The 26512-nt window shown below is 44.6% G+C and overlaps 1 protein-coding gene across 4 annotated transcripts in view; it reads right to left on the reverse strand.

The window, feature by feature from the left end:
- Positions 1-26512, reverse strand: part of LOC105473204 (kazrin, periplakin interacting protein) — a 1227585-nt gene that overhangs the window by 490669 nt on the left and 710404 nt on the right. For 3 of the 4 annotated variants that reach the window (XM_011726865.3, XM_071100389.1, XM_011726866.3), the window contains exon 3: positions 25408-25648. In XM_011726865.3, the coding sequence (XP_011725167.2) occupies positions 25408-25648 (241 nt within the window). Of the gene's footprint in view, positions 1-25407; positions 25649-25770; positions 25905-26512 lie in introns of those variants that run through there. The other variant, XM_011726867.3, reaches the window with a different exon arrangement.

Raw genomic sequence — 26512 nt, forward strand, 5'->3', positions numbered from 1 at the left:
AGAAGGAGAGCGAGAAGGTCTTTTGCTCTTGAGTCACTAACCCAACTCAAATTATAATATTCTTGTGAAAGGCTGCACTCGACAGTGTTAATTACCACAAAACTGTAAGCTCCAACATTTGAGTATAAACTCTTTGCAGATAGTGACCAGGTCATGTTCAGCCATGACTTGGCACACTGAAACGACTCAGTAAATGTTTGTCGAACAAATGAATGAACTCTCTTCACTGAGTTTAAGGCACACTGTGGGCCATGCACGGTCGGTGGAGATTTTGTTGAATCCTCTAAGCTTTTCTCTTTTTTTTTTTTTTTATCATGATAAAGTAGTCCATTTGTCAAGTGAATATAACACACCTAAATATTTATGCACATAATAACAGAACTTCAGAATACAGTAAACGAAAGCTGAGAACTGCAGGGAGAAATAGACAAATCCACAATAGTTAGTGGTTGTTTTTTTTTTTTTTTTTTTTGAGATGGAGTCTCTCTCTGTGACCCAGGCTGGAGTGCAGTGGCATGATCTTGGCTCACTGCAACCTCCACCTCCCAGATTCAAGTGATTCTCCTGCCTCAGCCTCCCAAGTAGCTGGGACTACAGGCACATGCCACCACACCTGGCTAATTTTTTTTATTTTTAGTAGAGACGGGGTTTCACCATATTAGCCAGGATGGTCTTGATCTCCTGTCTTTGTGATCCGCCTGCCTCAGCCTCCCAAAGTGCTGGGATTACAGGCGTGAGCCACCGTGCCCGGCCTGGTTTTAATATTCTCTAAATAATTGATAGGACAAGTAGGGCTAAAATCAGTAAGGTCATGGTAGACTGGAATAACAGTATAGATCTACTTGACCTGATTAATATTTTTAGCACACACTGTTCAAAATAACAGAATACACATTCTTTTCAATGGCGTGTGGAACCATTTACCAAGAAATACCACATTCTAAGATATAAAGTCTCAAAAATTATTAAAGGACTTAAGTTACACAAAATATACACTTTGACCACAAGGGAATAAAATCAGAGATCAATAACAGAAAGAATTATCTGTGAAAAGGCACAAAATATCTAGAAAATAAATAACAAGAGATCTAAATAAACTATGGGTCAAATAAGATATCAAAAGAGAAATGAAAGTATTTTGAATTGAATGAAAAGGAACATACAAGGTATTAAAATCTGTGGGATGCAGCCAAAGCAATACTTCAGGAAATTTTATAGCACTAAATACCTATATTAGAAAAGAAGAGAGATGTTTTTAAATTATTATGTTTAAACGTTTATTTTAGATTCAGGGGTACATATGTAGGCTTGTTATCTAGGTACATTGTGTGTCATGAGCATTTAGTGTATAGATTATTTCATCACTCAAGTATTAAGTTCAATACCCGATAATTATCCTTTCTGCTCCTCTCCCTCCCATCCTCCCATCCTCAGGTAGGCCCCAGTGTCTGTCGTTCCCTTCTTTGTGTCCAAGTGCACTAAATGTTTAGCTCCCACTTATAAGTGAGGACATGTGGCATTTGGCTTTCTGTTCCTGCATTAGTTCACTGAGGATAATGGCCTCCAGTTCCATCTATGTGGCTGCAAAGGATAGGAGCTTGTTCTTTTTTAGGCCTGCATAGTATTCCATGGTGTGTCTTATGTACTACATTTTCCTTATCCAGTCTACCACTGACAGGCATTTAAGTGGATTCCATATCTTTGCTATTGTGAATAGTGCTTCAGTGATCATATGCATGCTTCAGTGATCATATGTGTCTTTATGGTAGAATGATTTATATTCCTTTGGGTATATACCCAATAATGGGATTGCTGGGTCAGGTGGTCATTCTGTTTTACAATTTTCTGTGAGAAGTTGTCAAACCACTTTTCATATAGCTGAACTAATTTACATTCCCACCAGCAGTGTACAAGCATTCTCTTTTCTCCACAACCTTGCCATCTGTTATTATTTTTACTTTTAAACTAAAAAAAAAAAAGTAAGAACACTGATACCCAAAGAAGTTGAGCAAATTTTCTAAGGTCATACAGGTATTTAAGCATCAGAGTTAAGATCTGAACCAGACTTATTAGATTCCAAAGACAAAGCTTTTGAACCTCCCTAATTAGAAGAATCAGAATGAAGGAATAAACCCATAATCTGAATTTCATTTCAGATGAGGCTTCAAGGTGAAACAGAGTTTAGACACATTTTAATTAATATTTTCAAAAAACACAAGAAATCTCAAAGATACTTTATTTCACTAAACATAATATTATTTATCACTGTCTGCTGTATTTTTTTCCAAACTCCCATGAAGGCCTAATATTAAGCAAACCCATACTTTCCAATTAGAATTGATCAACGTACTCTCCTCTTCCAGAATGGAGTCTCCATGGGCTGATTTCAGGGACTTTTGATCAGTCAACATTTAAACTTTATTAAATGTTCACTGTGTCTTAAAAGAAGTCAGAGCATATCTGATTTCAAGCAGCTCACAAGGTAAAGGAGGAAATGAATTGTGTAATTTTCTTCTAAAATAGCCTCTTCAACTAGTGTTGGGAAGAGGAGATGCTGCCTCAGTAGCTGACTGTCTGCAATGTTCAAGTTAGAACAGCCTGGTCCCAGGGCTCTTATACTTTTTGCCCTGTTCAAGCAGTAAGTACAGGCTTTGTAAGGTTTCTTAGGGTTTGCAACTTTCCCATTGTATTAGTCTGTTCTCAGGTTGCTAATAAAGACATACCTGAGACTGAGTAATTTTTAAAGGAAAGAGGTTTAATGGACCTACAGTTCCACATGGTTGGGGAGTCCTCACGGTCATGGCGGAAGGCAAGGAGGGGCAAAGTCACATCTTACATGGCGGCAGGCAAGAGAGCTTGTGCAGGGGAACTTCCCTTTATAAAACCATCAGATCTTGTGAGACTTATTCACTACCACAGGGAAACCAGCCCCACTATTCAATTATCTCCATCTGGCCCTGTCCTTGACACATGGGGATTATTACAATTCAAGGTGAGATTTCGGTGGGCACACAGCCAAACCATATCACCCATGCTTGCTATTTTCTTGTCTTCTGTCTGGTTCCCCAAAGCAAAGTGACCTTGGGGAGTTAGTGTGGTCCTAAGAGGTAACCTGGGGGCTCTGAGGAGACCTGTGCCTGTGGTTCCTTATAACCCAGAGTCTAGCAGAACAGAGGTTGGTTAGAAGGCACAGCAGAATGAATAGAGTCAGAGCTCTTCTTAAACAAGCACGTGGATTAAACACACGTACTTGCTGCATTCAGAAGTGACAAAGACCTACTTATAAAATGCCATATCCATTTGTGAGAAAATAATACACTTGTGGCACAGTTGTCTTGAAAAGCCTGCCATGACTCTGGATGCTGAGCAGTAAGCCCCCCTCTTTCCATCCTCCAGCCATTGATTAGCCCCATTAGCAGGTAACAAATGCCTTGGGTGGCCCCGCTCCAGTCCCGGTGGACCAGCACGTGAAGGATTTGGCCTCCATCTCCAGTAACTGTCTTTTCACTTGGCAGCTCCCCTGGGAGGTAGAAGCTCCAGGAAAATGTCCCCCGCTTGGAGCTTCCCATCTGCTCTGTGGCCAGCCAGCAAGTTCCTACATGGGGAGGCTGATGTGACAGCTCCAGTTTCCAGGACAAGCAGAGATGATGAAGACCGTCTATCCCAACAAACGGGCACACTGATGATGACAATGGGGACACTTTCAAAGAAAATTAGCTTGTGCAAGAGACTCCGCTGGGAGATTTCCACGGCATCACCTCTGAGGATCCTCACAACAACCCTAAAATGCAGATGCTTCTATTATTTCCATTTTAAAGATGCTAAAACTGGGGCTGAATGAGATGAGGCACTTCACTCAAGGTCACTCACAGCTATTATAGTAGTGGCAGGGGTGGGACTTGAGCTCATGACTGTTATTTGAGAAGGCCTCTTGCCCACTGTGGTATTCCGGCTGGCTACTGCCACCCTACAACCTTCTTGGTATTTTCAGAAAGAAGAAGCGAAAGAAGATGAAAGTTTCCATGGTTACCCTGTGACAAATCTCCTCTGGACAACATGTGCCCCAAATCTATCCAACAGGGCTCCCTAAAGACCTGGCCGAGCCCTGGAATCTTAGAAACCTATTCCAGCTTCTTGCTACCCAGAGAAGATGTGGCAAAGTGGAGACTGCATCAATAATAACCAGTGATAATGATAGGAATGATCACAACCAGTTGCACTGGGAGTTTCTGATCTGCTAGGCACTGCTGAGTCTTGTGTGAATGAACGCATTGAATACTCTCAGCAACTTTCAGAAATAGGTGCTCTTATCAGCTGCATTTAACACTTGAGGAAAGCTGCCCATTAGTTTTAAATAGAATTGTCTCAAACAATTTCAAAATTATCTAATTTTTCTCTTGCGCTTACAATTTAGGGAGAAGCAGATGGTATACTTTTGTAGAGACTATACATACACATATAAAATATGCATATATACACAGATCTTACCATCGTACAGATGAGTAACTGTGCAGATGGGTAACTGTACTTACTATTGTACAGATGGGTAACTGTTAACCCAGCAAGGCTACAATGCATTGACCTGGGGAGATGAGATGAGGCTAAAACTGAACTTAAAGTGATTCGATGCCACTATTCAACAGCCAAAAAGGCAGAAACAACTCACGTGTCCATCAATAAATGAATGGATATCATGTGGTATAGCCACACACTGGAATAGTATGCAGTCATAAAGAGGAATGAAGTGCTGATACATGCTACAACATGGATGAGTCTTAAAATCATCATGCCAAGTGAAAGAAGACAATCACAAAAGGTCACATGTTGCATGATTCTATTTACATAAAATGTCTGGTATGAACAAATCCATAGACACAGAAAGCAGATTTGTGGTTGCCAGGAGGTGGAGGCAGGGAGAATGGGGAGTGACTGCTTAATGGGTACAGGGTTTCTGTGTGGGGTGGTCAAAAGGTTCTGGAACTAGATAGTGGCAATGGTTGCAAAACATTGTGAAAGTATTTTTAATGTGAATTGCACATTTTAAAATGATTTAAATGGCAAATTTTCCGTTATATGTATTTCACTACAATAACAAAAGAATGATTCAATGCCTGGCACAGTGGCACACATCTGCAATCCCAGTGCTTTGGGGGGATGAGGTGAGAAGATTGCTTGAGGCCAGGAGTTCAGAGACCAACCTGGACACCATAGCAAGACCCGTTGTTTACAAAAAAAAATTAAAAAATTAGCCAGGTATGGTGACACCCACCTGTAGATCTAGCTACTTAGGAGGCTGAGGTGGGAGGACTGTTTGAGCCCAGATGTTTGAGGCTGCAGTGAGCTATGATTGCATCACTGCACTTGAGCCCAGGAAACGGAGTAAAATTTTGTCTTTAAAAAAAAAAAAAAAAAAAACAAGAATGATTAAATTCCTTTTTCACTGTGCATGGGCTAAAACTGGATTCCTTTTCTTAGTTTATCAGAACCTTCTAAATCTGTCTTCTACCCCTGCATTCTCAATTTCACTCACTCTCATCTCAATGTCGCATTAATTCTCCCATCACACCTAGATCTTGAGCCAAACCCAAACACTGGCCAAACCCAACAAGCCATGCTTTCTCCCTGCCGTGTCTATATCCTGCAGCAAGCTCTACCCAAAGACCCACCTACACCTTCTTGACCCGAAGAAGACCTACTTGCCCTTCTAGACTTCTGTTCAAGTGAAGGCTCCTTTGGAGACTGTCAGGGAACCCCTCACCTTTCCTTCAGCCTGGGCAAAGTGTCCCTTGTCAACACTTTTACATACCTTGCACATACTACTATCATTGTACTTGTCACAGTGTATTGTCATTGAGAGTGACATGTGCTGGTTGAAAATACAGGCTTTGGGGTTAGTGGGCCAGAGTTCAAATATCAACTCTACCCACGGTGTGGTCATAGACACATGATTTAATCACTTTGTGCCTCAGTTGCCTGACCTGTCAAAATTGGACTAATAATAAAACGATGTGAGGATTAAACACGAAAGTATATATATAGCTTTTAGAACAGTGCCTTGTCCCTTCTAGTTACTCCATCATGTTAGTGTCACTTATTATCTTCATCATTACCATTGTCCTCTCCCTGCCCCAGGAGCTTCATGAACTCCATGAGCCCAGCATGGGGCCAGCCATGGGGCAGGTGCCCAAGAAATACTTGCAGAATAAAATTATGATCCCTTTATTCCATTCTTCTCATCTTCCTGACGGGAAAATGGAGACCTGAATGGCAAAGTGATTAGTCCAAAGTCATGTCACCAGCTCAAGGCAGAAGACAGTCTAGAACTTTGGCCTTTTCATGTCAAATCCTCACTCTCATCACTAGAATATGCCGGGGCCGAGGCCATGTCCCAGCATGTTTCCATGGACATGGGACACACCTTACAAACCAGATGAAGAGTGAAGCAAGTGCTGGACTCAGCTGCCATCTTGCAGCACCCAAGGCCTTTCCTTGCTTAACAATGAGAGCTTGAAATATCAGCAGCCGAGCTATAAATAACTGAGAAAAAAAAGAATCCAGAAATTAACTAAGGGTCTGTCAGTGAGTCAGTGGGGCTCCCTCTCCCAGGGAGGATGATGCATGAGCTGTCAGAGATAAGATTCTGGTTGGGCATATTTAAGATGAGCGCAGATAGCAGTGGGCACTCGGGGAGTCCCTTCTGCCACTGCCAAATGGGAAAGCCCATAGATCAAACCACAAAATAAATGAGGACATTAAGCCTTCATACACTTTGGGATTTTTACTTGAAAAACCGAGATTCCAATTTTAACTAGCTCCTCCTTAAATGGTTGTTTTGTCACTCCCAAGAAATGTCACTCTTTAGCACTACAGGTCTTCCATGGGACACTCTGGACAGCTTTAATATACAGTTCCACATTCATAGCTGATATTTATTGAATCCTTAGCATATATGTACCATGCACTTATCACCGGGATTCATCTATATTTACTCACTTTATCTTTATAAAAACCCCATAAGGTACAAGCTACAGGCAAACCTTGTTTTACTATACTTCGTAGATACCAAGTTTTATTTTTTATTTATTTATTTTTTTACAAATCAAAGGTTTGTGGTAACCCCTCATGCAGCAAGTCTATCAATGCCATTTTCCCAACAGCATGTGCTGACTTCATGTCTCTGTATCAGCATTTTTTAGCAATAAAGCATTTTTAAATTAAGGTATGTAGACTTTTGAGACAGAATGCTCTTGTACGCTTAATAGGCTACAATGTAGTATAAACATAACTTTCATATGCGCTGGGAAACCAAAAAATTTGTGTGACTCACTTTATTTCGGTATTTGCTTTATTGTGGTGGCCTGGAACGGAACCTGCAATATCTCTGAAATATGCCTGTATCATAGAACAACCACATAACATAGATAGCAAAGCATCTGTTACGGGACCCAGCAAAAAGGCATGCTGGGAAGTGGTGGGGCTGCAGGTTTAACCCAGGTATCTGAATCCAGTGAAAGGACTGGAGGCATACAACCAAGGTTGCTGTCTTGCAGGATCCTTGAGAGGCTAAATAGAAACAACGATGGAAGTGGCTCATGACACTCACCGAATGACCAAAGGTATGGGCTATGTCATCCCCTGGACTTGTAAGGGACAGCATAGACAGCCCCTTAGGAGCTGGCTGGAGTTAATAGCGATTTGATGGACACCCACCACTGTATTACAAATGGTCAGGAGCACAGTGAATGCAAATGAGGCCACGAGGGCAGAAACCCAGCCTTCCCAAGTGTATCCTGCCTGCATTGAAATGTCCTGGTTCTATCTCTCAGCTTCATATTTCATGCAAAAGGCAACCCTGAGATCGCGGCTCCAAGAAACCCTAGGGAGGACAATCAGGATGACAAATGGAGCCCTCCCCCTTGTATCTCAGAAATGCCAAGAGGTGGAGGTGATGGGCTGAAATACCTAAACACAACAGGGGAGTGAGCCTTCGCTGAGGCTGATTTATGCGCAGAGGGGCCCAGCCCTCACCTTTATTTACATTGCTTGGAGCACATAAACTCCAAGAAAATTTAGTGTTTTAATTTGGGCATCTGGTTTGTGCTTTTTGTTTTTTTTTTCCTAAATCATCCTCTTCTATGCTCCCTAGAAAGTCAGACCAAGCCATAAACTCCATACCACAGGTCTCCTCTGTTTCTAGCTTGTCTGTTTCAGAATTTAAGTTATTTGAGGGCACAGAAAGGATGAGTTTATGACACACAAAGGTTCTGCTGGAATCTGCAGCAGAGATCTGTGTAGCAGCTGGGACACCGCATGAGGAAGCTTGGGAGTCAGGATAACACGTATTGGACCAAGAGGCCAGAGGTCTTGCTCTAGCCCAGGTTCTGCTATAAAGGGCTGTGTAGCCTCAGCAGGCTCACTTGCGCTCTCCAGCCTCAGTTTGTCCAATTGCAAAGGAAAGACTAGATGAGGCTGTCTTCAGTGTCCCTTCCTGGATTGTACAGGCATTGCGTCATTCCACAACTCGCATGGGCACTTCCTTCTGGTGCCATCTTCTTCTCTCCACCCCAGCTTTCACGTGTCTCTCCTGCACCTGTCTCTGGCAGAGTTGGCAGGCTGACATCATCTCTCTCAAGCCAGGTGAGACCACACTCTCCAAGATGAACTGCCTGTCCTTGAAGAAATGTTTTAAGGTGGAACTGATGGATTGGGTGATATTATGAATGGTCAGAAGTTGTAGAAATTCAGAAATGGGAGGGACTTCAGAGAAGTCTTACCACATGCCAAATGCCCTCATTTTGACTGAACCAGTGTCTCAGTTCCTAAGTCACTTCCCGGGATGCCTCTCACAAGTTGCGGAGGCTGGCGGGGATGCCACACCCTACACCTTGGCCATACGGTTGGCACCAAGCCCTCGTGGAAGTGAGAAGTCCCCTCTGCTCCTCTTTCTTTTTTCTTTCTTTCTTTTTTTTTTTTTTTTTTTTTTCGAGATGGAGTCTCACTCTGACATGGAGGCTGGAGTGCAGTGGCATGATCTCAGCTCACTGCAGCCTCTGCCTCCCGGTTTCAAGCAATTCTTGTGCTTCAGCCTCCTGAATAGCTGGAATTATAAGTGTGCACCACCACACCGGGTAGTTTTTGTATTTTTAGTAGAGACAGGATATTGCCATGTTGGCTAGGCTGGTCTTGAACTCCTGGCTTCAAATAATCTGCCCGCCTCACCCTCCCAAAGTACTAGGATTACAGGTGTTGAGCCACCGTGCCTGGCCCGCTCTGCTCTTCTTTAGTCTCTTAGTTGTAGGGTCGAGGCCAGAACCCAGGTCTCTGGATCCCACAATGGGGCTCTCCTCTGCTGTTCTTCCCTCCTTTGGCTTCCAGCAGGTGGTGGGCACCTTACTTGTCCGGGTATCCTGGGAGCTCCTCACGGTGCTCTGTCAATCATAGAGTGCTTTATGAATGTTAGCTGAACAAAGAAACCAAAGAATAAACTCAATTTCCTTCCTCAGTGCCTGTAGGGATACTGGCGACTTATGAACATTTGTTAACGACATTTACAGGGAATTGGCAAGTGCCAAGTAATGTGCTCTGTGCATCACACACATTCTACCTGAATCCTATAACAGCCCTGGGAGGTCAGGACCAGCATTATCCCTATGAGGAAACCAAGGCCTATTTTAGTAAAGCAACTTGCTCCCAGCTAGGAAGTGTTAAGAGACAGGATTTGCACTTGGCAGTGGACTCCAGAGATTTCTGTCCCCCGCTATAGATCCTGAACTTCCCTGCATCAGCATCTTCGTTTGTTCAAACAAATCGTTCACACAAAAACCAGTGAGGCCCTTCTCCTAGTAATTACTGTCTCTCAGTGTTTCTCTGGGTTGTATTCAAATGACAACATACTGTGGCTGCTAAACTTGTCATTTTCTTTGGCGGTCAATCTTGAAAGCGAAACACAATGAACAAAAGAGTCCTCCCAACCAGATCACATTGGGTTTTGCGCATGTATTTTTCTCCTGAACATCTAAACCCAACGTGGGAGGTGCTTTGCCAGCAGGCCCAGCAGATGGTCACCCAGGCTGGGTCCAGCCTTGTACTGACCATGTCCTGCTGCAGAGCTCTCATCCTTAGCAAAGTTTGGCCTCTGCCTCTCTCTAATGTTCACTCCCAGGTCCTGCAGAGCCCTCCAGCCAAAGATTAACCAAACACGAAGGAAGAGAAATGAAAACCATTTTCTGGGCTCTTCCAGGTGATTTTGATTGCAGGGAATAAACCACTGTTAAAAGGAAGGCTTATTATAAAGAAAATGGTTTATTGTAAGACAGCTTAGGGTGTTTGCAGAGGAACAGTGAAATGGTTTTGTAAATGCCATCTTCTCTAATAAATCTGAATGCTGCTGGAGAGATTAGGCCATTATCCATCGTTGGCATAAATGAGAAAATGATATGACGGATCACATGCTTGAGGGGTTTTAGGATATTGCTGGAGATGAGGCAGGGTGACACTAGTTAGTGATGGCAGTTGGCCAGTCGCATCGTATTGCCGGAAATCTAGCGTGGGGCCAGTTCTGTTATTCTGACCATAGCTGGTGCTTTCTCGTATTCATACCAGGAAGTCACTCTGCAGAAATTTTGCAGAGTTTTCTGAAAGCCAGGGGCCCAAATTACAGGTTCATCAGCTGTGTCACAGGGAGGCAGAGTTGGGTTTGAAGAACAGAGGAATCCCTTAAAATCAGCAGAAGACTCAAAGTCCCAGGGCAGAGGCCATAGTTTTCCAAGGCACTTGTCAAGCACCTCACTGCACCTGACATTGTGGAGCACCACATTGATCCGGGCCCAACCTGTGGGCCGTAGAGACTCTGGGTGGCCAGAGAAGGTGACAAGAAGTCCAAAATCCACACATCTCCAACCTGCTGCCTGGGGGCACAATGAATTATTTTTCTTGCATGTGTATACCATTAGTTTTCAAATATATGCAATACAGAAGCAGCATCCACTTGACAAAGCTACTGAATTCATTGTAATCTTTTGCACTTAGGTATCTTCTCAAACAGAGCAAAAATATGACTACTAAAATGTAGGAGCCAGAATTTTCTTTCTCTCTTCATTAAAAACACTAGGAATCACTATTCAATGAGAATACGGATGGCAGAAACACGAAATCCAGATGTTAACCTGTGGTATGGAATAGCCATCTTAATTAAAGTTTAAACCATTGAAAACTGGCCCCTGGCTAATGTTAACAGTGTGTGCCTGCTCACCAGGGAAATGATCATTCTGTTGGTGGGAGTTTGCGGCACACTGTTTCCTCAGAGTACAATCCCCGGCCTCAGCCTGCCAGCCTCTGTGAGTTGAGCCTCTCAGTCTGTACCCTTCCCTTTGATTCATGGTGAAGACATCTGGATGATCTCTTGTATGAATCACTTGATACTGACCATAACCTCGAATGCAAGTCTAGGGTACCTATACATTAAAAAGCTAGGACACACTCAACAGGACATCATAGGAAGTTCAGTTTCTAAGTGACATAGAAGGTTCAGGAGAAGGACTTGGGTTCTGGAACAAAATACCCAGTCTTGCCTTTGTGAGACAGAAATCAGCTAAGGAAATAAAGTGGTTTTGTTAATAAGTCAAAGAGGAGAGAATTCATAGTTCAGTAATGCAATGCACTATTAATAACCAAGAGTTCTATCTAAGGAATCCCAAAGTCTGCTAAACTTCATGCCAGGCGCAGTATGTTAGTCCCTTAAACCAGCAGATCCCAAGCAGGGAATGCTTTCATCCCCAAAAGGACATTTGGCAATATCTGATGATATTGGTTGTCACATAATGGGGTTGCTACTGGCATAGATGTTGCTAAATGTCCTCAAATGCACAGGACAGCCCCCCACCCCCACAACAAAGAATTATCTGGCCTAGAATGTCAACAGTGCTGAGGTGAAGGACCCCTGCATGAAACCAGCCCAGTCACTCTACCACAGAGGTGTTATCAGCCTCATGTTCCAGATGAGGAAGCTGAGAGCTGGAACGTCCCACAGCATCTACATCGTATCACCAGGATCTGAATCAGGCCTCGCTCCTTCCCCTAAACCCATATTTATTTGCTGCATTATCTGGAAGATAGAAGTGACCTCCTCATTTCATAACAAGGAAACTGAGGCTCAGATGTCAAGTGTCCCACCCTGCATCTCACCATGACCAATGACTCTTTGTCCCTTCTCAGTTCTTTTGAAGTCAGTGATGAAGGCAAGGGCTCCATAGCTCAGGGGTTAGAGCACGGGTCTTGGGAAGTCAGTGATGAAGGCTGAACACAAGTGACTCCGTCTCAAACCACTGAGCGGCAGCAAATGTCTCTTTCTCCTGTCCATTAACCACAACACCCCTAGTCATTAACTTCTCATTTTTGCTCCTTTAACGCTATAATCTAGTAGTTTTATTGCTCATGTTTAATTCACTAGCTCACTCATTCATCACCATTTATTAAGCTCCTCCTGTACGTTGAGCTGGGTCAGAGACAAATAAACAAGAACTATTAATACATGTCCAAGGGTTGGTTGGCAAATGATCACCCCAGGGCTACCAGTTTTTATAAATAAAGTTTTATTGGAATACAACCATGCCCATTTATTTAGCTGTTGTCTATGGCTGCTTTTGTATTATAACAGCAGATTTGAGGAATTGCAACAGATACTTTATGGTGCTCAAAACCTAAACTATTTATTATTTGGCTGTTTTTAGAAGAAGTTTGCCAACTTCCACACTAGCTCCACTATTGAAGTCACAAAGGGGAAGCACTAAAATGAACTTCAAAACAAGAAGCACTTTCGTCTATGCCTATATTAATAACTATAATATCCATTAGTTTGGGAAAATCTTAATTGTTATTATTATTATTTTTTTGAGACAGGGTTTTGCTCTATCACCAAAGCTGGAGTGCAGTGGTGCAATCATAGCTCACTGCACCCTCAAACTCCTGGTCCCAAGTTGATCCTCCTACCTCAGCCTCCCAAGTAGCTGGGACCACGAGTGTGCGCCAACAAGGTCAGCTAACTTTTAAGATTTCTGTAGAGATAGTGTCTCACTATATTGGCCAGGTTGATCTTGAACTCTTGGGCTCAAGCAATCCTCCCACCTCGGGAGGGTGCATACTCTTATGCATTTAATTCTAATACAAATCTAAAACTCAAAAGCCCCAACACATTTTGATCCTCAAAAATACTTTCTACTTTTCTAGAATCCATTATAAATAGACCTTCAAATGAAGTTCCCATGTCTATTATTTCTATTTTGCTGTCAGAAGTTGGGAAAGCCCAGAAGAATGTTCCTTGTTGCAATGGAATTGAAACAGAGATCAGAGTCCCAGCCACTGGACTTGCCACTTAGGAGTCAGTGGACCTCAGCTGGTCACCTGCTACACTGCAGAGACCACTGGATTGATACCTCCCCTTCCATTCCTTTAAGATGCACAGAAAAAAATGCCCCATTCCGATCTCCCTGAGTTTTCTGCCATACTCTTGGCTTGTGATCTGTGGATAAAATTCCATTCACCTGAGGCCAGGATCTGGGCATGAAGCTGGACCACTTGCTGTCCAGGCAGTTACAGCCACAGCAAAAGTGACCACATGCATCTAAACAACCAACAGGTTAGCTGGAGAATTCAAACCAACACATTTTGGTTGCATATTAACCCAAAGACCCTAATAAAAGAGCTTCTAAAGGTCTAATGGGATCTCCCTAAAGGGATAGTGAAAAAGAGAGAGAAATTAGGCAGATTTATTGTGTTTGCTAAATCCTGCCCCCGGCACCCAAAGAATACACACATCTACCAGTCTCCACACAGGTGTATTTTCCAGAGTAAAATATCCTAAATTATGATGGTATAGAGTGCAAAAAAAAAAAAAAAAAAAAAAAAAAAGCAACAACAACAAATTCTCCACAGGGGAGCCATTGTCAGATCTAGGCCACTGAAATAAACAGGACATTCTCCTGGTGTAATCCCTGACCTTGTTTACAGATCCCTAACTGCTTGTTAGAGAAACCAGAAGAGGAGAAACTCTAAGCTCAGGCATTAAGAAGACAGGTCATTGGGGCCAGGCGCGGTGGCTCACGCCTGTAATCCCAGCACTTTGGGAGGCCGAGGCGGATGGATCACGAGGTCAGGAGATGGAGACCATCCTGGCTAACACAGTGAAACCCCATCTCTACTAAAAATACAAAAAAATTAGCCAGGCATGGTGGCGGGTGTCTGTAGTCCCAGCTACTTGGGAGGCTGAGGCAGGAGAATGGCATGAACCCAGAAGGCGGAGCTTGCAGTGAGCAAAGGTTGGGCCACTGCACTCCAGCCTGGGCGACAGAGACTCTGTCTCAACAAAAACAAACAAACAAACAAACAAAACTGGTCATTGAAAGAGAAGTCAAATGATTGTAAAATCCCACTGAAAAGAACAAAGAATCTAGTGTAAAAAAATTGGATTCATTGTAAAACTGGATTCCCCTTTCATCATGGGCCACTCATTGGACAGGAGGCTCAGTATGAGGGCAGAGTCTTGAAGTGACGGTGTCTCCATCCAGGCCTTACAAGACCCAGTGGCCCATGCCCAGGAGGGAGTGGCCCAGCCAAGGTCAGACCTCACCCAGCCATGAGCTATGGGGCAGTTCTCCTCCCACACTGTGCAGCTGGGCCTGATCTTAGCGTGGGGAAAGAGAGGGCAAGTTGGTTCAAAAACCAGCTCAACAATCTCAGACAAATCAACTTAAATTGCTGTGCCTCAGTCTCCTGAGTTGAGAAATAGATTGCTGTGTCTACCTCAATTCAATCACATGGACCAGTTGGTAGGGTCCATTGGGATGATGCCTGTGAAACTCTTTGGACACTGCAAAGAGATGGCTAGGTAGAGAGACTATAGTGCTTCCAAGGAGCCCTCTTGATTGCCAAGAAAAGAGGAAAAGTGAATAAATGCAGGAGAATCCTGTAAAAACGGTGCTGAGCATCAGCTCTGTAAACTGATGTTCCACCAAGCTCTTGTTTTATAATAAATGTGATAACACTGAAAGAGTTAGAGGATGGGTTTTGAGTTGACTCATGGTAGAATCAACCCCGGTCTTGACCAAACAAGTTTAAACAAGGTTATTTTTGTTTTATTTTGTTTTTGTAGTTGCTGATGAGAATGACCCAACCTGTGGAAGCTGACCAAGAGATCATGATCCTTCTCTACAGGACTTCCATTAAAACTTGAACATGCCTCTCTTCTCCAGCAGGGCTGCCTGGTACCATGTCAAGTTGCAAACAGGGCACTGTGAGTATGTTTGCCCGAGAACAGGCTGACCATCCCCACAAAATGGCAGCAAGCCTTGTCTTTCTGTTAACACCCGAATACTGAAGATGCACTGAATAGTACTGTTTTTTCTTGCTTTACGTAGTAAACCTTATAGGAATAGGAAAAGCAATCCAGTTGATGAGCACATTAATTAAGATAATCAATACACATATAATTCCAGGTCATGTTTCCCCAGGTATCATTTATCATGCTCTATGGTCCCACAACTGCACTCTCCAGGGCCAGTACAAAATTTCTAACTCTCCTACCTTGCCACCATCAAGAAATGGTGAGCGTATTCTTGCCAATTTCAAACGGCAGGAGTGGGGATTAAAAAAAAGAGATGACATTAATCCCACTGTATTCCAAGTTGCACTTGCCAAATTAAAGCAAATACGTCATGTTCAACGGTTTAAATACACCATGTTCAAGTTAATCAAGGAAAATGAACGAATTCATTTGTTGCAGCTTACCAGAAGCCTGAGACCTGGCTGGGGAGATGATACAAGGGGTGAGTTTATTTCTGCCGGTATTTCTGTCCTGAAATTCACATCTTTTTTTAATCTCTTTGAAAAGAGGACAGAAAAACTATTATTCAAGTCCTAAACCCAGTAACATCCACATCTTCCTTCTCCTTAAGATGCACTCTTTCTCTGGGGGAGAAGGTCCCAGGTACTAGCTGTTCTCTGCAGTGTCTGATACCAATCTACCCAAACAGTTGTACTTTTTAATAATCTATCACAGCCAGTTTTAACCTCTAGTGGTGAAATTAATATATTTTCCAGTATGCTTTTATTACATATTACCATTGTCATGCACATCTGTGAAGGCTCCTGTATTTGTCACTTCACTGTCTATTTTTCCATTACATCCATCGAGACCTTTATTAGAAAATTATGTTTCCATGTCAGTTGTACCTATGAGGCTGTGAGTCCAAGATAACTCAGTCCCCATCTTATTAAATCTGTGGTCTCTGGGCCTCTGTGCCCGATCTCTCACAACAGATGGAGACAGAGAGAAGGGAAGAAGAAGAAAGGAAGAAAAAAAAGGGGAAGGGAAGGCGTTAAGCAAAAAAGCAAAACCGTCCTACTGGCATGTCTTTGGGCTACCTGACAGTGACATCTGGATATTCTCATCTTAATGAAGCGAGCAGATTCCAGGGTCAGCCAAACGTGTGAACCTGTGTTCTAATCCCCTGTTTTTCTGTTCACTAGTGGACTACTTTCCAGAACTTGGAAAAGCAACTTAACTCTTCTAAGCTTCAATGTCTTCATTGTGGAGTGGAGGGGATAACAATATCTAACTCTCTGTAATATGAAGGTAAATTGAGAAAATGTTTGTTGAGCTCATCACAGTGTCTGGGGAAGCCTCAACGAACACTGGCTATTGCTCTTACTGCCCCCTTAGGCGATCTCAAAAGTCTCTCTGTCTCCCCAGTTCTGATCCTGGAACAGCCCTTTTGCTAAAAATGAGTCCAAATTCCACTAAGAAGCTCTGGGGTCCACTGTTCCCTTTCCCATAAAGGTAGGAAGGTCAAGTCCTCTCTGCGATTCTCTTTGGTCACAGCCCAGCAGTGAAGCAGAGAGAAGAGATTCTCACATCTGAACATGGCTCAGCACTAAGCAGTCCTCTTACCTCTGGCCAGACAGGAGTCCTTGCTGGCTACGGATTCTCCAGCAGTGACAGAGCATATTTTGTCCAGCAGAACTCTGAGGATTGATGATGAATGAGTTAGTGTCTGACATGCAAATCCCAATTATAATTGCCACAATGCCAACATTAGAACAATAATGGTTTCTTGGGCAGTAACGGGAAAAAGGACGCCAAGCTCCAGAGTATCCTGGTGGAGACGCCAGGCAGTCTCTGGAATCACACTGACTTGTGTTTGTATCCTGGCTCTGCCACTTGCTAGCTCGGTGACCCTAGGCAGGTCACGTGACCTTTCTGTGCCTCAACTTTCTCATCTGTGAAATGACAAACACTGTACTTATCTCATAAGGTGGTTTAAAGGATTAGTTGAGGTATTACAGATAAAGAATTTGAAACAGTGCTTAATATATGGTATGTAAGCACTCAGTTAAATTCATCTAATCATTAAATCAATGATCCTCATGATACCCTGTATAAAGTAGACCAAATCCACACACCTCATAATTTAGTATTCATCAATCCATCCATCTGCTCATTCAGCAAGTATTTACTGAGCTATTATATTATGTATAAAGCACTGTTCTAGGTGCTGAGGATACAATAAAATATAGACAAAAGTCCCTGACCTCACAGAGCTGTCATTCCAAGACTAACAACTGACGTCTCCCCTAACACCACTGCATAAAAAGCAGTTCGCAACCAGGGATAATTGTGACCTGAAGGGGACATCTGGCAACTTCTAGAGACATTTTTGGTTGTCACAACTGGGGTGTGAAGGGTTCTACTGTCATCTAGTGGGTAGAGGCCAGGAATGCTGCTAAATATCCTACAACATACAGGACGGCCCCCTGAGAACACAGAATTATCTGCTCCACATGTCAATAGTACTGAGGCTAAGAAACCCTAGCATGAAGGTATCTGTTTAAGGTTAATAAGTCCTTTGTTGGGCATGGTCTCGGGGTGCTGGAGGCTACTGCGGCCACAGAGAGAGAACTCAGGCAAAAGAAAGGACATGGGATGGATGGGGAATAAAGCTGTCACAAGATTCTGGCTTTGCCTGGACTCATCCTTCCTAAGAGAGATGAAACACACAAAGTCCAAGAAATTGGAGGCTCCGAGTCCAGGATCAAAATAGTCTTTTTCATTAGTGATAAGTGGCCCCTGGGCTGCCCATCTTGCAAACAGAATCCAGTCCCCTCTTTGTCAGTTGATGGCTGAGAGGCTGAGTAATCCCCTAACTCTCAAGCATAAGACTTTACCGTAAGGACCCAGGAACTACCACCAGTCTAGGGAAACATTAATCAGGAGTAGAGACAAGGCTACAGCTCCCTGAACCTTCCTAATGGAACAAGCCAAAGGATGCTTCTGACTCAGGAGACAGGGCAGAGAAGCATACACAGGTTTAAACAGCAGAGAGACCTAGTGGGTCTGCATTCCTGGCTCAGTCATGTGGCAGTTGAGTGACCCTGGATGTCAAAGTGGAATGAATAAGAGCATAGACTTGAGAGCCAGAGCTTGGTCACTTCCTGACCATATACCATTTGGCAAGTAAATGTGTCATCTCTGTGCCTCAGTTTTCTCCTATGGAAAATAGGTACAAGAATGGTACCTGCCCAATAAGTCATTATGAAGACTGAATGCATTAATGAAATGTATTAATCCTGAAAATCACTTAGAACAGTATCTGGCTCAGAGTACACGCTATGCCGAAGTCTGCTGTTATTATCACCATTGTAGTCATCACTATCTCACTGCAAACAAGTGATTTGGTTTCTCTGAGACTCAGTCTCCTCTTTTGAAAAACAGGCATTATATAGTTGACCTTGAACCACATAGGTCTGAATTGTGCAGGTCCACTAGTATGTGAATTTTCTTCCACCTCTGGCACCCCTGAGACAGCAAGACCAACCCTTCCTCTTCCTCCTTCTCCTCAACATGAAGATGATGAGGATGAAGACCTTTATGATGATCTACTTCTGCTTAATGAATAGCAAATATATTTTCTCTTCCTTTTGATTTTCTTAATATTTTGTTTTCTCTAGCTTACTTGATTTCTCTACTTAATTATAAAATACATAATACATAGGGCATAAAAATATGTGTAAGTCAACTGCTTATGTTATCTGTTAACTGTTTATATTATGCTATGTTATGTTATCATAAGGCTTCCAGTCAATAGTAGGCTACTAGGAGTTAAGTATTGCGGGAGTCAAAAGTTATACACAGATTTTTGACTGTGCTGGGTGGGGGCCAGCTGCAGTTGTCACCTCGCTGGCCTCAGGATTCAATAATGTATGTTAAGCACTTGCCAGAGTAGTTGATATATTGTAAGTGCATATTATTATTTATTAAAAAGTTTGACCAAAGTAATGAAACCAGTTCTCATTTACTGCTACATTAAACTATTCACCTTGACCAAAGGGAAAAATACTACATGCTTCAAGACAGTTCCAGAATCCCCAGCGTCTTGTGGCGCACCCAAAACATAAGTTCTGAGAATAATAATAATGAGGTATGCAAAGATGAGTGGAGAATATCAGCTTCTTTAAAAGGGTGCTCTGTTCTTAATGACTCATTACTTCACACAATCTGTAGAGCAGAGGCAATACTGGGAACAGAAGGCCTTTACATCCCCACAAAGGTACCACAGCGCTTGCGGTGGTGGAAGAGGACAGAGGAGAAGGGAGCTGGGCAGGACACTTCCTCTCCCCAACTTCTCTCCCCTCTCCAGCCTGACCAGAGAAGTGGGCAGAGGCCCTGGGGCTCTTTGCTTGCAGGACTGCCTGTTCCAAGCTCCATCTGAGCTCCTGTGCTGAGGTCTCAACTCATCAGAGAGTAAAGGGGCAGGGACCTTTCGGAAGCCTGACCCAAGGGTCTGGCAGGACCCAGTCCACAAAGCCAGCAGAATAAATTTAGCACCAATGATCTCGTACCACACAGCAGCCACCTGCTCAAACAGTTGTTCTTGCCAAACTCATTAAAACTACGTTCAGCTTCTTTCACGTTTCCAGCAGCCTAGGACTCCAAGGGGGTAGCAGGAAGGCCCACAGAGCACAACCTCGCCTCTACCACTTAGATCGAGGTTGCATCAAACAAGCAAGAATGTTCTGGTGTCGTGCAACCAAACGGGGCGGAAGAAGGCATTCCTTTCCCTGATCTTCCAGCTTCTCCACAACTGAGATGGGACTGGCAGGGGAACTAGGGGGTGGTATCAGGGGAACTAGAGGGTGGTGACAGGGGTCAGCAGAACTCTTAGCTGCTATGAATCGTCAGGTATGATCTGCTCCTGTGGATGGCCACTCTGTTGGCTTTGGGGAAGATATCCTTTCCTAAATGATTCTGCCTGAACCCCCTATGCCTGCAATTCAGGGCACCAAGGCAGGGCAATGACTGCTGGCGGTGACACTCCTGCCATATTGTGTGCTACTCACCCTAATACGCAGCCCAAACACTGAGACCTATTTCCACATGCAACATCACTTAAAAACCCATTCTCTGGGCTCAGCAGGCAGAACGAGTTCTGCTCTTGCCTGATATATGGTGGTAGGTAAGAAGTCAGGGACCAATTTCAGTCAAACCATTAAGGTATGGAAAGAACAGAGGAGTTCATGTTGATTTCACTGTCCTTATCTACACAGCCCAGGAATGAATATATAGATATATAATACACAAAGAAAACATGCAGTGAATGTGGCCAAATCCCAAGCTTGACCTTCTGGGCCCCATATGATGTGCACAGTGAGCAGGCAAAGTTCCAATGAGCTCTTGCCACCTGCCAAGCCCATCTGCTACAAACTCACTGGCAGCCAGGAAGTCACACATTATAACCCTAGAGGATTCCTAAAAAGTGCCAACAGTCTTCTTGAGGAGTAACAGGGTGAAGGGATGGAGACGGCCTCTCACGCCTTACCCTGGGAAGATATGTGACCAGGCTCCCATTAGACAAGTCAGGTCAGCTCAGACTTCTGGGGTACATCAAAGAGGTGTTGGAAAACCACTAAAAATAATGAAGCGCACGCTGGAAGCATGAAATTAACCAGAACCAGAGACTTGACTTAAGAGGTCCTTTGAAGGCATTTTCCAAAGACAATGGAAAGATAGTAAATAATCCCCAATCAATAAGTAATTTCAACCACACTGTACTGATCTGTAAGTAATCTCTTTGTGACCACGCATGATAATTTTCAGGGAGAAGTCTGAATCCCCATCCCACGACAGCCTACCAGGTTAGGAAAAGACACACTTATTTCAGCCCCTTGATGTGGCTGGAAAACCAAGGCACAGGCTACTCGATGAGCTCTGTAACTTAGGGGCAAGCTAACAGAAGGTCCGAGATTCCCCAACATTTTGTTCCATCCTCTCTGCCATTTGAAAATTCTCTTTCTCAAAAAAGATAAAAGTCTGCTTAGGAAAACAAGAGCAGAGGCAGAATGAATTGAGAAGGGGATGCCAGAAGACAGAACTTATTTTGCAAAGCGACAGTGTCTAGCGTCTCCGCAGACTACTCACACATTCAATTCACTCCAAAGGTAATTTATACTTCACGAAAGAGTTTCCAGTGTTGTAGTAATGGTAGATAAGAGCTGTCAGACCTTAAGTAACAGCCTATTTTAATGCCTGGAGAGAAAAATAAAAACTTGCATGTATTTATGGAAATGTACAAAGGTACAGAAAACTGACACTTTCCTCCATCCCATTCTAACAAATGCAGTAGGCAGGGAGTCCTCAACACCAAAGAAAGATGCTATCAGCGCATTCACTTGCATAGGAATACAAATACAATTATTTCTTTAAAAAAGAAACTAATGACAGTAGGCATACACCCTACTGGACATTAAGTATTTTGTTATATACAGTTAACACCTATTTGAATTGGGTATGGTAGCACTTAATTGTTTTATTCTATGCATAGCAAAGCAACCAATTGAATCTAATATTAGTCATTCATCAGATAAAACATTTTCAGAGAAACAAACTGCCACATTTTCCCCTCAAAGAACAGCAAGCATTTTAAACACATTTTCCCAGAGATGTTATGCTGAGGAAAACAGCTTAGAAATGTTACTTTAAACAAATCCCTTCTCTGGCTACCAACAACAAGACGAATTGGAACAAATGCTTGGCTCTGTTCTTTCCAAGCCTCCTTCTGTCCACCTGTCAAAGGCTGTCGTGACCCCACCAACCCAAAAGGCAGCCTCTGGAGCTCTGAAATGTGCCATCCTGCACGGACGCCCTCTGCACTGTATGCCAGCATTCTCATTAGGGATTATCCAACTCAGTTGCAGGAGGGAGAGACAAGATGGGCTGGCTGCCAGGAGTTCTTTTAACACAGATTCCGAAAGAATATCCTCCGAAGTGCCGAAAGCCCAGATTTTCAGCAGTTCACTTTCTAGATTCTGTTACATAGCAACCATGCCAGCTCACAGGGGCTACCAACCAAGTTAATATTTTGTTTAAATGACACACTGCATTAACCCGCTAGGAAAACCCAAGTTTTCTTCATCAAAAGGGGATACCAACCTACCTACTGCCGGTTGTCATCCCTGGAACAAAACAGCCAATGATGGATTGATGAGCTTGCTTCATTCATTTAAAAAAATAATTAAAACAACAAAACCAAAAACATTTGAAAATGAATCTAACAATCTCTTGGCAGAGGAAGCAAAAGGTGACTCCTTCCCAAAACCATTTCTACTAATATTATTAAAAGTACATTAGCATGCATTTAATATGTGCATAATGCCCTTTCGTTAAAAGATGACTTACACCGTTGCATTTTGAAATGCAAAGATACTCCTTTTACTCAAAACCTTGATTTGAAAATTGATAACTCAATAGCACTTAAATACTCTTAGGGTCTGAGCCCATTGAATTGCACCAACACAGACAAAATGAAAACACAGACTAATCTGGAAGAACAGTCAGAAACCCGGAGGAGTTGAGCCTCTGGGAGCCTCCCTGGAGGTGTATTAAGAAGAAGCAAGTGGAATCCAATCAATTACACTTTAAAATTAACTTGTGTGAGAACTCAAGGCTTCTTTTTAGGATAATGAAAGCAATGGCAAAATAAACTACCAGACCACCTCTGCAGGGGATTTCTGTGCTAGCAGGATGCTGCCACAGGCTATGAAAAAAAAACAAAAACAAACCAAAACAACTCCCGCCTCCATCAAAAAAAAAAAAAAAAAAAAAATCCCCAAAACTTACAGAGGCTAAATAATGCATCATGTACTGTTGCTACAGACAAGTAAATGATACCCCACTGAACTTATATGGGGGGGGGTTATTTTCTTTTCAACCATCACATCTGTTTAAATGCACATCAATTTAGACGGTTATGCGGCCAACAATCAAGTAGAGTTTAAACCTTTTAACATTTTATTTTCTGATTATAAAAATCACAAAGTGCCCCTAGTAAAGATTTTGAGACATACCAATGTACAAAGAGGAGAAATCAAGACCATCCTTCATCCTACCACCCACAGACAGTCACTGACATGGGCAGGCACGGTCCTGAGAGCATATGGGAGCTGCTGGTTTTATGTGTTTTTAAGGATATGCAAGAAATCCAAAAGCCATTTTCATTTCCACAGCCCTGTGCATTTGTGTAGGAAAAAAGAACAAGGAAATAGCCCCCTGTTGTTCCACTACAACAATTTAACCATCCGTAAGTATGCCAGTTTCCAAGTTGAGCATGTGTATATCATCACTGCGATGACTGCCTTAGCCTGCCCAGTCTACAACCAGACCCAGGACTCAGATAAAAAGCCATTTAACTTTTCCTTCGCTGAGAAGGGGGCAGACGGTGGGAAATAAATGAGCATTGTTCAGTGTCCTTTACTATACAGCTTTTGATTCTTAGCAAAATGCCAGTTCTTAGCTATTTCTTTAATGTTAGCAGAGCCTCTGCCTATAAAAAGTGAAGCATTACCTTGCAGTCTGCCTTTCTTTCTTTTTTCTTTTTTTCTTTTTCTTTTTTTTTTTTTGCACAGGTTCCAGGGGAGAATGTTCTTTCACACACAATGACATCGCAAGGGATGACAAGAATAACCATATGTCAAGCTTGCAGCAAGCACTAGGACCACAACACCTTCTCACCATTACGTCATGGCTACTTCCTTACCAAAGTACTCCCCCCAATTCCTAAGACTTCCGACAGGCTCCGGGAGTACCAAGTTAAGATCCGACTTGGAATTCGACATAAAACTGCACACGGGCAGGCTTCACATCTCACATCAAAGAACGCACACCTTCCCAGGAAGATAAGGTGGAAACAGAGACTGATGGAGAGAACCAGATTCTTAGGAAAACAGACTCTCTCAACACTCAAGAGAAGCTCTTGAAATGACAACAGAACCAGAAAATCATTTTGAGCCACTGAGCAATTTGGTACCCTGTACTTCAAGTGACATATTTAGACAAGTGGCCCTCATGGACTGGAGATTTTTTTTATGTCCTGTTCTGGATTTCAGCAGTTTAATTTGCAATTCAAATGATATTAATAACCAGTGATACTGTTTCTCAAAAGGCAATTAGGGAAAAAGAAAAAAAAAATCCCCCAAAGCCTGCTTACCCTTTTACTTTCCAAGTCACAGAAACCAAACAGTACATTTTAGGGATGCCTCATCCCCCTTTACGTCTTCAGGGGGGTTCAGAGCTTAATCTCTGTCAATGTGAACACACACCAACTGTCTTTTTCTTCCTCTTCTCTAAACTGCAGAGTCCCTTCAAACAGGGGCTCCCTGCAGCCCACCACCCTAAGCCTTCATTTCTCTACCGCTCAATCTTTGAGGTCTACAATATCCCCCTGGAAAGTGCTCTCGGTGTTTATATTTTCAGAAATTCAAACTCCCTGCTGAGCTGAGCATCTACTGTTGCATCCATAGATTCCAATGCCTGCGAGACCTCAAATGAGAGGAAAATAAAGTCCAGATGCAACTGAGCCAAGGGATTTGGCATCCACGGAGAAAAGTGCACAGCAGTCCAATCCTCTATCCCAACCACGGGCGGCAGAGCCGGAGTTCTCTTTGGGAAAGAGTCATTGCAAAGGAAGGCGCCTAAGGAAGTGGGGGGAACCGTGCCATTCACCCCTGCGGGGGATGGGGAAAAGGCCTCTGCATGAAAAGTTTGCCACGGAGCTGGGGGCTGGTGCCATTGAAAGGGCACTTTCTATCGCCGGAAGGGACCTGCAGGCTGCGCCTCGCTCAGGCTGGCCGGGGCCGGTGTGACCGTGTGACCCCGTGCACACTGTGCCCGGGTTTTCGTGAATGACAGCAGCCTGCAACTCCCAGCCGGGGAGCAACGGTGGCCACCACCGGACGGAAAGGGTTACAAGCTAGAATGCAAAGCGATTTCGCCCCGGGCGTGGGGGACCCCGGGTCCCCGGCCACCTCCGAGGCCAGGCGTGCGCCGCTCGCCTTCCTCCGCCCTGGGCGCTGGGGCGATCCTACCTTGCGCTCCGAGCTGGGGGTTCTCCATGTTCGTCGCCGCCGAGTCCCCCGCCGCCGAGGCGCTGGCCGCGGCTCCCGGGCCCTGGCCGGGGCCGCCGCCGCCGCTCAGTTCCGCCAGTCTCCGGTTGGTGGCCGTGAGTTCGGCTCGCAGGTTGGTCACCTCCTGGCTGGCCGACTGGACCGCCCCATCGATGCGGAGCGCGAGCTGCTTATTGTCTTCCATCATGCTCAGGATTTTGGCCTGGGGGCGAGAGAGGTGACAAAGAGCTGCATGATGCGCGGGGGGCGCGCGGCCGGGCACCCCCGGCTCTACCTGTTGGGTCCCCCGCGGCCCGGCTCGCCCGCGCCCCGACCCCCAAGCACCGGCAGCGCCGGCTCCTCCGGCGCAGGAATGACAGCGGCGCCTTCAGCCCGAGCCGCGGCGGTGGCGAGGCGGCGGGGGGAGAAGGAGGAGGAGAAAAAGGAGGAGGAGAAGGAGGAGGAGGAGCAGCGATCGCCGAGACCCCGGCGGGCGGGCGCCGAGAGCTGCTCGGAGAAGGACACCGCGCGCCGCCAGGCACTCTTTCAGTGGAGCCTACCATTCGCCGCCCGCTCGGGAGGGGGTCTGGGTCGGCGGCTGGGGGCACCCTTGGCCTCCCGCGCCCCCCTGCTTAGGAGACACACCCCCCTGGGGGGCGGGGGCGGCGGGCGGCAGCCGGGAGGGGGCCAAGGTGGCGCCCCTGGCGAGGGGCGGGGGTCGCCTGGACCGAGGCCGGCCCTCTGTCCCCTCCCTGGAGCGGTGGGGCAGCCCCCGCCCTGAAGAACTGGTGCCCCGCGCAGTGCTAGGGTTGGGGAGGCGCTGGGTGCTCGGAAGAGAGGGTACTTGGAAGGGGGCCTCAGAGGGGAGCAGGGGTGGATCTCCAGGGGAGGGGGACGCTTGCGCCAGCTCACAAGTGGAGTTGGTGCTCCGCTGGTTCCTTAAACTGCGAGTACGAAATCCCCAAAGAGGAGCTGAGCTGGTGCCCCGCGTGCCTCTCACTCTCCAACCCCCACCCGCCGGCCAGACCTGCGCTGCCCACCCCCGGAGGGAGCCAACCTTCCTCGGCGTGGGCCGCTCGTGCTCCCG

This window comes from Macaca nemestrina, chromosome 1, assembly GCF_043159975.1.
Source record: "Macaca nemestrina isolate mMacNem1 chromosome 1, mMacNem.hap1, whole genome shotgun sequence".
In the NCBI taxonomy this organism is placed as follows: domain Eukaryota; kingdom Metazoa; phylum Chordata; class Mammalia; order Primates; family Cercopithecidae; genus Macaca; species Macaca nemestrina.